The 13,611-nt window shown below is 46.6% G+C and overlaps 1 protein-coding gene across 1 annotated transcript in view; it reads right to left on the bottom strand.

The window, feature by feature from the left end:
• Slc1a1 (solute carrier family 1 member 1) overlaps nt 1-13,611 on the bottom strand; it is a 79,343-nt gene continuing 65,732 nt past the window's right edge. The window contains exons 7-12 of the mRNA XM_021151606.2: nt 12,284-12,468; nt 11,113-11,220; nt 9,172-9,294; nt 8,402-8,596; nt 4,390-4,524; nt 1-2,311 (exon numbers count right to left, since the gene is read on the bottom strand). Coding sequence (XP_021007265.1) covers nt 2,065-2,311; nt 4,390-4,524; nt 8,402-8,596; nt 9,172-9,294; nt 11,113-11,220; nt 12,284-12,468 — 993 coding nt within the window. The 3' untranslated portion in view covers nt 1-2,064. The remainder of the gene's footprint in view (nt 2,312-4,389; nt 4,525-8,401; nt 8,597-9,171; nt 9,295-11,112; nt 11,221-12,283; nt 12,469-13,611) is intronic.

Here is a 13,611-nt window from a genome sequence, read left to right as displayed (position 1 = left end):
TAAGGGGAGAAAGAGTGGGGGAGATGTTTATTGAGAAGGAAGTGGAACATATCATCTTGAGTTAACAGCACAGTGTGTGAAGTGGCTGGTTACAAGATGACCCCAATGATCTTGTGAACAGCTCTGCCAATTCACTGCCATTAAGGAGAACCACCTGATAAGGGGACAGAACCGTCCATTCCTAAATAAAATATCCATTCAACCTCATTTAGATTTAGATTTACTTCCTATAAAGAATACAGATATTTGTACTTCAAAGTTCGGAGTCAAGGGTCACCATGACGGTCAGTCTGTAGCTTTCAGGTGGGCGTGGCCAACTCTGAGCATTCAGTTACCTTCCTGCTATCTTTGGCACAATTTCTGGCTTCTTAAATATAAAAGCACGGGTTTAAGATGACTTAAGGGCACTACAGAAACACGGCTGTTATGAATCTGTCTCCAAGTTAAGAACAAGTTTTTGTTGAGTTTTATTTACAGGATGAGGACAGAAGTGTAGACTTTTATAAGCCACCTTCGGGAATTAGCAGGAGAAAGACAGGCAGAGGATTCTAAGCCACAAGGCTGAGATTCCCAGAACAATCCTCTCCAGGGAAGGACTGAAGTATTGTCCCTGAACCACTGGTACCAGTAGCTTATGGCCTGGTTTTTCTTCTGTAAGAATACAGTGTAGAGCTGGGCATGGTGGTACCTACCTTTCAGGCCAGCACTAAAGAGGCAGAGGCAGGAGGATCTCTGTGAGTTTGAGGCCAGTCTAGGCTACATAGTGAGTTCCAGGATATCCACGGCTATGTAGAGAGGCTCTGTCTCAAAAACTAAAAAATAAAAAACCAAAAGATAAAATAAAAAGACTACAGTATAAGGATAGCTTGGTCACCTTGCAATGAGGCTTATTCAATTTAGGTCACCCCGTTTTGAAACAGCAGTGACTTGTCACTGCTAGTTTGGCCCTGGGGGATGGGGAGGGGCAGAGAAAACCAAGGACAGAAAAGTGGCAGCCTTGTGAAGTGGGTCTTGAAGTCTACTTGAAGATCGAAGCCTTCTGTTGCTATGGGAGCACATCCTGCCTCTACAGTGCCTTTGTAAATGTACTTATTCCATGCTCACAGGGAGCCTCCCCCTCCCGGGAGCCTGACCCTAGATGTTGTATATGAACGGCTGTGTCATCTTAGAGTTTCACCATAATATGTTTCTGCTTTAGGGCTTGAATCACAGTAAGCCAGCAACTTGATTTCTCATCCCAGAGTGCCTGACAGTGTTCTGGTGAGCTCACACCTAGGCTGGAGCTCTCGTTTTGATTCAAGTACAAGGGAAGCTGCATATTTCACATTGATAGTTCATTACTGATCTCTGTCTTGCAAATTACATGAAAATAATAAATATACACACATATACATATAGTTCTATACTGAACACTGGTTACCAGCTACCAGTGTCTCAATACAGTACATTGAATAAAAAACCCTTTCCCCTCCCCTAAACCCCACAACTATCTTTAAACTGTTATTGCAGAACTATGCTGATCTTTTTTGCTCCCCCCCACCCCCGCCCCATGGGAAGTTTGAGAGTGGCTGGAGATGAGGTCAAAATGGAAAATTTGGCACATTAACTGGGTAGGGCTTTTGAGATGCATTATAATCTATAAAAGTAAGAAGGCAAAGGAAGTCCCGCCAATAGAAAGCCTGAGTAAAAATTTGTAGCCAATAATATTGTTTAAAAACCCCAAACACTGGTCTATGCATGAGAAACCAATTTCTCTTCCATATCTATGACCTAATCCCAACAGTTACTGCTTCATATACTTCCAAACTCTGTTGTATAGAATTAGAAAATCCAGATAACACAACTTTCTTATTTCCTTTCAGTTCATCTCACCCCAAATCCCTAAACCCAGAGAACCAAGGCTATAAAGCCAAATATAGAAAATAATCTGGAGGTCTGTTTATCAAACTAAATGTACAGTTGACTCTTAGTGTCCTTCTCGTTCCTTAATGTTGGAGTTTGCTAAGAGATGGCTCCTGTGGAGACGCCCTTCACAATCCCAGGCCTCAATCTGAGGCCAGGCATCTAGAACTGTGAGGTCTGAGTGAACGAGATGGTGTCAGATTTGTCTACCGCGAAGCCCCCATTAACATAAGACTTCTTGGTATCTGAGTCTTCGTTATCGAGGGTTGTGGGTTCCAAGGCAAAGGGATTCACGATGTTGACTTCAGACGAAACATCCATCTGCTCCAGCTCCTTCTTCGAGAGCTTCTCTACGATGCCCGTCCCAAACGCATCACCCAGGACGTTCACCATGGTCCTGAACCGGTCCCTGGGAAAGAGACAGGAGAGTCAGAATGGGCTCAGATTTCCTATGGAGAAAGGAAAGGTTCTGATGTGTTCAGTTAAGATCTAAGTCAATGCAGAATGCTGTCTGCCTGGCTTAGCAGATGCTTCAGGCCTGGAGCAGAGGGTGGTTTCTAAAGGGCTGAATAAGAATATGGGCCCCAGTTGGTCCGTGTTCTCAGTAAGTTGCAGTGACATCTCAGACTCCCGAAATTCCCTTCTTCCTTCCCAAATAAGAATGGTGTCTTCAGATAGACACAGAGGGCTCTAAGGATGGCTCAGAACTCAATAAAGTTTTCAGCTTTGACTTCTGTTTTGTGGGTTTCCCAGGTGTAATGCCCATGGTATTAGGAGCTCTCTTTTGACTAAGGTGAGAGAATCTCAGTACTTGGTTGGGGTTTGGATGGTGCCAGGTCTGTGGGCTTCAGGTGTGTCCCTGGGGTACTCATTACTTTACCAAATAAGGTCACTCCATGGACAACCTGGCAGGGACATGGAGGAACAATGAGGTCCCTGAAAATAAAGAGCAGCCTGCAAGTGGGGTCCTCATTGATTCGCCTGCATTGTGTCATAATCCCAGACAGGCTGGAGAAGGGGCCAGTGGCAGAGAGGCCTAGAGTGAAGGCCTAGAGTGACGGCCTAGAGAGGGTGTGTCCATTTTGATGCTGAGATTGGGTGAAAGAACGGAGAACGAGGTCACATTTGTGGAGATGATACTTAGGAAGCCAATGGTGACTACACGTGACAATGTGCATGCCCTCTGTCAGGGACTGCACTGGGCCAGCATCTTTGTATCTTTTTGTTTGTTTTGTTTTGGTTTTTTGAGACAGGGTTTCTCTGTATAGCCCTGGCTGTCCTGGAACTCACTTTGTAGATCAGGCTGGCCTCGAACTCAGAAATCTGCCTGCCTCTGCTTCCCGAGTGCTGGGATTAAAGGCTTAGACCCTCATTCATCTTGGAAGCAAAAGTCACTGCTTCTAGGAAAGATCAGGGTTTAAGTCAGCCTGGTTTCTTCTTTTACTTGAAACGGCTTCCACACCAGGTACAAGCTTGGAACCTCCACAGCATGATCATACCCCTTTCCCCAATCTTAGCTGTGGTTTACAAACTGTTTGACCCTGGTCTTTCTCTAATAGGAAATAAGGTTCAGTATGGAGCTATACTTACTCTAATGGCAGGGGCAGAGCCAGAACTTGGAACTAGAAGGTAGATGTATAGACCTGAGTATCAAAGAGAAAGCCAGATACCAGGCTGCTCCACTTTCAATTTTGGGTGTCAAAGAGGCATCTTTCCTCACAGATGTTCTGTGTATGGTGTGTGTGTGTGTGTGTGTGTGTGTGTGTGTGTGTGTGTGTGTGTATCTGTGTAAGATAGAAGAGAACTGTCTGGGGCTGAGTGGTCGGATTGACTCATTGCCATCATAACACTAGAACTTGCCTTCTGTTGAGCCATGTACCGACTGCCAGCCTCACTTCTAGACACTTGCCTCATATGAGCCCACTTGGTCCCTAACAAGCTACTGCGGTTAGGCATAATTTTTTCCATCTCATAAATAATGCAATTGGGCTTCAGAGAAGTTAAGGAACATCCACATGATCCTAAACCTACTAAGATACCAGATGAGGATTTAGACACAGGCACGTGCTAAAACCTTTGTTCTTGTCACCAGCCCAGAGGATGCCAAAGATGCTTGGAAAGATGCACTGATGTTGAAGCAGGAGGTGCTGCTAATAATGAAGCTAACTCAGGACTGGGATGTGTGGGGACAGACTTATCCTGCTCCTTCACTCCACTGTCTCATGTTTAATCTTGTCCCCCACCCAGCCCCTAACCTTAAGTGTAACCAGGGATACCAGGAACTGATGGAGCTCACTGGCTTTTGAAAACCCCTGCTGAAGTTATGAAGAGTTCATTTCAAGCATGTTACCAGGCAGCTTTGCCAGAAGGAAATGAAAGCAGTAACAGTCAATGCGGGACAGAAGGCCCAGCCCAGCAGAGAGTCTCTGCATGGCTGGGAAGCTGCCTACCCAACCAACCCAGGCAGGGGCCTTTGATCCAACTCACAGGAGCCAGTCAACAGCAATGATCAGGGTGACGTCCTCGGCAGGCAGCCCCACAGCACTCAGCACGATCACCATGGTCACCAGGCCAGCCTGGGGCACCCCAGCAGCTCCAATGCTGGCAGCGGTGGCTGTAATGCTGGAGCCAAAACACAAAGGCAGGCAAGGGTTAGACATCCATGTCTTCCATCGAGGCCTCAGGTCTGACACAGGCTCCATGGCTGCTGTTACAGTTATGGTCCCATACTGAACACTTAGAGCTCATTTGCTAAATAACCAGTTTTGTCTCTCACGCGCGCGTGCGTGTGCATGTGATCTGCCCACCCATCCAATACACACACACACACACACACACACACACACACACACACACCTGTACAAGTGCACACCCCAGAACTGTAGGGGCTTAAGAGGAGCAGGATGTCTCAGCAGGAGGAGAGCCTGTGGCAGGTCACTCTAAAGCTAAGAAGTACTGAACAGCAACGATCCACAAAACTGAGGCAGTTACGAAGAGGTAGGGCAGGGATTTACCAATTTTTTTTTTATACAAGTATTTTCATAAAAGGCTTTATCTACCCACCCTTGCCTCCTTCCTCCTCCAGTCTCAGCTGCTCAGTCATTTACAGAGCACCTAGCATGTGCCAGGAATTTCAGTTGTCTCAGGAAGGGGAGCAGAGGGGTGGTAGAGTGGATTGGCAAGGATGTCTGAGGTGAAGGCAGGGGGATAAAGGAGTGGTTGTGTAGGCTTTACATAATGCCTGGCCATCACAAGACTCTTGTCTTCACTAAGAACATCCCTTAAAGGCACCGATTTGAGAAATTGTGACACTGTCCAAGGTAAAAGCATTCCTGACTGCTCCTTCAGGCCAGCAGATGTCCTTTGTATAAAAGGAAGAGCGACTTGGAATCTTAGGTAGGTAGCCAGGTGAACTTCATTCCCATGTTTTTGACAAGATTCCTCCTGAGCTCACAGTATAGGGTATAGGGACATTTCTCCTAGCATTATCCAGTTTCTCACCAGCAGTATGTTTATTTTAATTGGGCCATTCTGGAGAAATCAAGGCTCACCGCGTCCTGAAAACCCACTGAATGGGGAGAGCAGGCAAGGCCACCCACAGTGCTTTTTGGAGCTGTGGCCTTACCCTCAGGGTATAAAGTATCATTTCCGGATTCGGGTGGGCTGAAAGGCAAAGGTGCAGAAACTGCTGATGTAAACTAGACAAAGCCCAGATCTAGCCACAGATGCGTATTCCTGTGGGTCCCAAAGGCCTCTGGATTCTCAAACAGGCTCTGCTGCCCATTCATCTGCCCAGTGCTGCCTTACAGGTCAACAGCCTGCCAGCTGCTTTGCCTAGTATGTGTTCTTGTAGAGGCTATGACTGCCAGTTCACAGTGACTTAGTTCTGGGGTTGTATCAATGTTTCTGAAAGTTTTAGGCTTATATAATCCAGGGGCGCTATCCTTCCTAAATCCTTTCTGGAAAAAAAAAATCCAACTTTATTTCAATGATGGTTGAAAAAAAATTAAACAATGTATCAAGGGTTTTTCCTTATCAGAAGGGATTTGTGCCCAGGCTCATTGATCCCCTTGAAAGCCTCAACATGTGGTTAGCCATGTCCTTATCAGCGTGAGGCTGGGCTTCCGAATTCAGTCAGTCAGAGAAGACTGTGCTCTTGAGCCTTGGACTTGCTCACAAAGCTTCTGTCATCTGAGTGGCTTTGGTGTGACATTGAGAACAATCTGTCTTCAGGTAAGGGGAAATGGATGAAAACCTATTCATTGTTCAAACACATCCTGCCTCAGCACAGCTGAGCCTCCAGCTTCCAAGATATAAAGGTCTGCCCTAGCGCCCAGGCTCAGCAGGACTGGAGGGTAGGCTGTGGGGTAGCATGAAGTTAGACACATCTGGCTTACATTCCTGGTTCTGGCGATTCTTTGGCAAGGTACTCAACTCCTTGCCTGCATTTGAGGGGTTAGATGTCTGGACAGCTTTTGTGTAGACAAAACCCTGAAAAGTCAGGATAATACCTGTGCAGCAAACTCAGAACACAACACTTCTGCTGTTCTGCCAGGATCAAAACACACACTGCTCTGAGTACAGCAGCCACCATGGGAACAACACAGTCTGAGAATCCTGAGGGACCAGGAGTCTGACAGCTCTCGGTAAGTAGGCAGCCAGGGAAAACATGCTCTACTTTCCCATAAACATTTAAGATGGCTGACTTCCTTTTCCCTCTTTGGGGTTAAAGCCTTGATGTTTTTCCTGCCAGAGGAAACTGCCTGGCGTTGATTATCAAATAGGAGAAAGGGGACTCTAATGATGGGAACCAATCAACTTTCTGAGTTCCCCAAACCATTGCAACAGCCCAAACCAATCAATTCTGAGGGATAAGAGATCTCATCCCACCCTCCATCATATGAAAGTTTCGGCTCTGCCTGAAAAAGCCAGACTCTAGATCCAGGATCCTCTTTTCCAGACTGGAGGAGTCTGTTTCTCTGTGTACTTTTGTGTGCTTTCAATAAAACCCGGCTGAGCGCTGCAAGCTTGCTTTTCCTTTTTACTCTTTAATCAGCCAAGAGGAGGGCTCTGTTCCTGCATCCCTAGTTAACCTGACCATTTGAAAGTCCAACATCCTAAGTTCTCCAAAATCTAAGACTAATTGTGACACTATGGATGGAAAATCCCACAGCTGATCTCACACGACAGATTATAAAATCTAAGCACTACAAATACTTCATGAAATCATGGAGACTATAGCATAAAGTGTACGTGAAACATAAATGAAGCTCACCCAGGTTCATCTGAAACTGACCTTTGAACCTGACCTATGGTCCTGAGATCAACAGGCATCCCAGTCTGTCACACAGTGCGTTCCAGCAGAGCTATCTGTAGTTAGCCTGTTCCACATCCGTGCTACCCAGTTTAGCCACCCAAGGGCCACACGAGGCTACTGGCTAGTAATGCTGCTCTAGGACACAACACCAATGTCATTTTTCCTACCTCCTTAATTTTCAGGCTTCATTTGACTTGAACTTTTCTTGGCATCAGACATTGGGCCATTTTAATCTTTGAAAACAAACCTCTTGTCCCCAAGTTTCCTCGATGGCCCTGGTTTTCTCCCACCTGTTCTCTCCCTCCCCCCTTCCCCCCCTTCATCTACCTCTAATAGGATTTTGAGGTTTCTTCCTCAGTTCCCTCTTCTCTACAAACTTTCCAAATAGTGTCACCCATTCCTCACATTTACTGGGGACTCACTGTGTAGGCACCAGGACCTTATAAGCATTCTCTTAAATCCAGACACTGGCTCTCTGATTCACTAACTCTGAGGTATGCCCAGTGTAGGTCTTGATCTAGGCCATTTGAGGACTTACTGATCTTCTAGTTTGTGGTCCCTGCTCCCATCCAAGCCTCCCACCATACTGCTAATTATCTTTAAAATACTTTAAAGATACTTTAAAATGAAAATCTGTTTATCATATGATAATAATCTGGACTCTTGCTAGGTTCTGAGATATATCTGCTGTTCTGAGCACTTCCCTTTTGTCTTTTCTTGCTATTCCTATTCATCTAAGATTTATCCATACTGTTTTCTCCTCTAGGAATCCTTCTTTCCTCTTCCCAGGTATGTTTGATCCTTCTCTCATTGGGGCCCCCATGATTCCCCATCAATTTTCTGTGAGAGTCCTATCACAAACCCAGCATTTATTTGGGTATCTAACCCTTGTCCACCAGGAACTCCCATTTGAGCAAGAACTGGTGCTAGATTCAACCTTGAATCTTTGGTGTGTAAACTGTCTGGCACCTGTTGGCCACAGTGAACTGAACAGAAAGCTGCTTCAGCAATCCATCTCCTGAAGCAGGAATTGCATGCGCCATGAATCTACCCACCACATCTTGGGCAGGGACTTATAGACCAGCAGAACCATCTCTGGGCCCTTCTCGGTTTCTCTCCACGGACCGTGTTTGCTGGAGGCAGTCCAAGCAGTGATGTAGTGAGAGCGCCATTGTACCTCACCTGATGGTGACAATCTGTCCAATGCTCAGGTCCAAGCCGTTCAGCTGCGCAATAAACACGGCTGCCACAGCTTCGTAGAGCGCGGTGCCGTCCATGTTGATGGTGGCACCAACAGGCAGCACAAATCTCGTGATCCTCTTGTCTACCTGGTTCTTTTCTTCCGCACAGCGGAATGTAACTGGCAGGGTTGCCGAACTGTGGGATCAAGAGAAAAGACTTTAGGTCTAAGAAGGCCAGGCCTCAGTTTCCACCCTAAAAAGATCCCCATTTCCCAAAAGGTGAAAAAAGGGCCCCAAAGCATGCTGGTAATTAAGAAAATAATTTATTCTAATTTTATTTTATGTGTATGGTATTTATATTTTGCCTGTATATATATCCTTATGCTTGGTGCCCTCAGAGGCCCAAAGAGGGTGTTAGATTTCCAGGAACTGGAGTTACAGGCAATCATGAGCCATTATGTGGGTGCTGGGGATTGAACCTGGGTCCTCCCCAGTCCATATGCTGGTACTTTTGGCCAGACCAAAAAACAGGAGGTGCTGTGCCTACCACTGCCCCCCCCCCGTCAGAATCTTTCCTGGGTATCAGGTCACATGGAGAGTGTAAGAAGTACTTGGAATGGTAGAGAAATACATTCAAGAAGACAGACAGAAAGTTTAGGCACCATCTCTCAAAGGTGCCTATCAAAACCAGAAGCTGCAGTTGTCTTCACCAAAAGCTATCAGAGCGGCACTATCTGGAGACTTCCCCCAAACACTTCTCCTCCTGGTTACCTGGACGAGATCATGAGAGCTGTCAGGAGAGCCTGCGCCATACCCAAGGCAAAGCGGAAAGGGTTCTTCCGCACAACTATGAAATAGAGCAGGGGCAGTATTATGAGGGAGTGGATTGCAAGCCTGCAAACGAGAGGGAGAAAATCTCAATACCACGTCTGCACACTGATCCTACTTTTCAGTCAGCTTTAAAAATCAGGACATCTTTAAACTTTCACAAAGACCCAGTGAGATAGGGGCGTCTGACAGCGAACAGATGTCCCCATTCCACTGATGGGGATGTCAAGGCTTGCTTAGCAGAAGAAACACCTTGTCAGAGTTATTAGCAAATTCTGAAGATAAATTTAGATTCCCAAGCTCACTGAGCGTCACATCATCTGCTCTGTCCCTGCAATGCATTCCTGCACTACGCGCACTGATCCATCTCTGCCACCTTCTACAGAAATGTCCCATACCTTCCCTGGCTGAGCCGAGTCTCCCTCCAAGGTCACATTTGTCCCCAACCATGATACCTCATTATAGCTCTCCTCACAGGCCACCCCACCCCGTCCTCTGGACCGAGCTCTGGAATGGCATCTACTGCCTAAGAGGGAGGTCAGAGTTACAACAAGGAGAAACTTGCACTTTAGGACTGTCTCCAACTTCTTTATTATTCCTGTGCTCCCAGAGTGCTTCACTTAGGAAGCTACGGATTGCCCTAAAAGAGGCTGGCAACATGAGACTCACTAGCAGATGCATGTACATTTAAGTGATGAGCTGACTGTTCAGCAAGACAATGCACAGTGAACAGTGAGCTCTACAAAGAGCAATCTTGAGAGTATGAGGAGAGAGTCCTCTTAGTGCAGAGAATCATTGAGATCTTCACTACGCTGTTTAGTTTTCTGTTAGAAACATAAATAGAACAAGAGACAAGAACTCAACAGAACCCCATTAAAGATGGCTTATTATCCCAGGCAGCCACTTCTCCCACCCCCCGCCCCGGCCCCCACCCTTCCCCCGACCCCTGGTATGGCCTGGCTCAGCAGCAGCTCCAGCTCAGGGCTAATAGAAAGTAGAAGCCCTGCCTCTCTCATCTCTGTGGTCTTGCAGTTCAACTCTGACCCACACACTGCTGGACCAGGCTGCTTCTGCATAGCTGGAAAGCTGTGTTCTCAGGCACACCAGGTTAACAACTAATGCTGTGTTGTGGGAACGCCGCAATGTGGTGAGGTTCTGAGAGGGAATCTGATTGGCTCAAGGTGGCTGATTGGCCCGTGGGAATTAAATCGGCATCTTTTACTCATCCTATTGCCCCATATTTCTCAGCGGATAGAACCATCCTGGCCTTGCCGGGCACGTTTGGAGGGAGGCACCATTCAGAACCTATAGCATCTCTTCTTAAGGAGCCAACAGCTTGGCTGTAAGAACTGTGCAAGAGATTCAACCCTGGCACCTTTCCTGTTTGTTTTACGGCTTCTGAAAGGTCTCAGACACTTACTAAACAGCCCTAGCATCTGGACACCCTTCTGACACCAGCTCAGCAAGAATCTCAGACCCAAACCCAGCCCTCCTACTCCTACTTGCGGAAGATGGAATGTATCCAGGTTCTTAATTCCTTTCAGCCCTGGGCTATGTGGGAGGTATCCTTGCCTGCCTGATTCATTTATATTCTTAAGGAAGTAAGGGATAGGAGATAGCCCCAAGAGCCTACACATGAGCTTTTCCTCTTGTTTTAAACACAAGCAATGAAGTGTGTGGCAAAGTCTGGTCCAAGCTGTTCTGCCAGGAGCTGGCGATTAGCACAGCATGATCCACCTACGGTACAGCTGTTAAAGGACAGCCTTGATGCCCTGCTCTCCTCCATGGGAGAAAAGCTACATCTAACCAGCCGCACCCTGGCCTTTCTCCAGTAACCCCAATGTATTTGCAGGGAGCTCTGTCTCTTCTCTTGAGTAGACGTACCCGCTCAGGACAGTGGCCATGTAAAGGCCCAGCTTGCGGAATATTTCCCAGTCTTCAACTTCTATGATCTTCCCAGCAATTAGGAACAAAATGCCAATCGGCATGTAGCTAGAAAGCAAGCACAAGAAAGGCACAGTTCAGATGTCACAGGTCTTCTCAGATAGGTTGCGGGGAGGGAACCAGCTAGTGTGGGCATGCTCAGTGTACATGTGCTCTCCCCTGGGAGAACCACAGGCTATAATCAAGAAGCCAAGGGCTCAGCTTTGAATCTAGCACCCCCCCCCCAAATTAAGGGGGTTCTGGTAAGAATGTGTGCCACAGAAGCACATATGCAGCGTCCACACCCCCCTGCCCCCCATTGGATGTTCTATCTCTTCATTGCACATGAGCAGGTCATTCCAGCCATGATCATCTTGCTTCTCAGGTGTCATCAGGGAGGCAATAGGAACCGCACTGTGTGAGGCCACAGCAGCTCCATTTGTAAAGCTCTATTTAGCTATGCCCTATGCTGGGGAAGTATTTGACACACATCACTTCACTTAATGCTCTTCCCCTAGCCCTGGGCTAGGTTTTATTATCCTTTTCTCACAGATGACAGAGCTGAGGTTTTAGTGAGATTAAATGACTTCCTTGGCTGTCGCTACTGGATATTTTCCTGTCAATCTCTACTATTTAGATTATAAAATGTTGAGCTAGTTCCACATGAGCTAAGGGGTGGTAGAGGTCTCTCAGGAGACCTGAACTTTCGGGTCATCTCACAGGCAGGACAGACACGCAGTGTCTCTGGATGCTAGAAAGCAGCTTTTTCATCAGATGTGGTCATACCTAGGCTAGAACAGCTGGTGATATTCTGAATTTCGTTTCTACCTCGGGCCTAAGAAGAAGCACTTTGTATTCAGATACGCCAGTACCTTCTGAAATCCCTACTGACAGGAAGGCTGGGTAGGTGCAAGTTGCTCTCCAGGATTCTGAGGCAAGAGACAATGGCTGACAGACTTTTAGGTCTAGATTAATTCCTGAGGAGGTTGTGAAATCAGGTAATACTCCCAATCTTGATTTTAAATGTCTGCCTTCTCTAGGAAGGACCCACATAGGAGCATAGGCCTCTTCTTCCCAGGTCTGAAAAGGCATTATCTGTGGGAATGATATGGTGTTAGTCAGCACTGCTCACCACATGATGATCTGGACGATTTTCATGGTGGCGTCACTCAAGGCATTGAAGAAGTCCACCAGAATCTGCCCCTTTTCTCCCATTTTTCCAATGACAAGGCCAAAGACGAGGCAGAAGATAATCAAGCCCAGGACATTGATGCCGTCTGAGTACAGGCCCACGATCTTGTATTCCTTTGTCTTGTTCTATGGATCAAACCCAAGGAAACGCACTGAAGCATGCTGGGAGTCAGAGTTCTAAGAAGTAAAACGACAGCGAGGGAAGTCTGCATGTGAAACGCTTTGTCCCCCGCCACTGAGGTTTACGGGGCTTTGTCTTCTTAACAAGCTCCTCTGTGAACATGTCTTTTGAAAACTTCCAGTGCTGCGGTGTCGCACGTTCTTATGAATTTTATAATCGAGGCATTTTTCAGGGCTAACCACTAGCGACATTTGGAGGCTTCTTTTTAAAAAGATAGAAATTAATAATGCAAGAACTACATGGTGTTTACCAGCATGAACATTCAGAGGACATTCTACCATCTGGTCCTTCCCGATAAGGAAGCCGAGGGACAGTCATTGCTGCCTTGGGTCTCATGTGACCAATGGGGATTTTAAAGAGATGAAAACTAGCCAGACATCTGATAGTATGAATCATTTCATCACTTCATTCTGATCAAAAAATAGCATGCAATTTACTAAGGGGTAGCATAATCTGTATAGGATAGGCCAGGTCTATAAAGAATTATGCTGATGAGTCACTGGGGTACCAGTCACTTCTTATTTATGAAAAAAATGTTTATGGAACAGCTAGAATGTTCTAACTGCACAGGCTATAGTGTAAGGTCTTAAAATGTAGCTGGAGAGACAGGACCAGCTAGGAGAAACCCGAGCCAATGCTGAGACTATAGGTCATCAACTCATAGCCTCTCTATGTATGAATGTATGCGTTCTTACTCAGCAGAACGTTCCTGAGTTTGCTGAAGAAACACTGGTAGTGTTTGACTCTGGTGTGATACTGGACCCCATTCAGAGAAGCGGTATGCTACCAAGCACACATGCTGTGGGCTCTTCTGAAGTCCAAGACGGTCTGGACTCAGAATCACATACAGGCAGAGAGGTTCGGGCAAGGAACCACGGGGTTGTAGTCTTAGGGAGGGCAGAGCAGAACAGAGAAGACAATAGGGGTGACTCTGAGCAAAGTGCACGAGAGTGTGAGAGGGCCCATAGCTTCAGGCATTATTATCCACTCGTGTGTGAGTGTGTGTGTGTGTGTGTGTGTGTGTGTGTGTGCAAAGTGCACAACAGTATGAGAGGGCCCATAGCTTCAGAAAGTATTATGATGCACGT

The sequence above is a fragment of the Mus caroli genome, chromosome 19 (genome assembly GCF_900094665.2).
Source record: "Mus caroli chromosome 19, CAROLI_EIJ_v1.1, whole genome shotgun sequence".
Lineage (NCBI taxonomy): Eukaryota > Metazoa > Chordata > Mammalia > Rodentia > Muridae > Mus > Mus caroli.
Note: the sequence above shows the minus strand (reverse complement) of the source record. Positions and strands in the feature narration are given on the sequence as shown.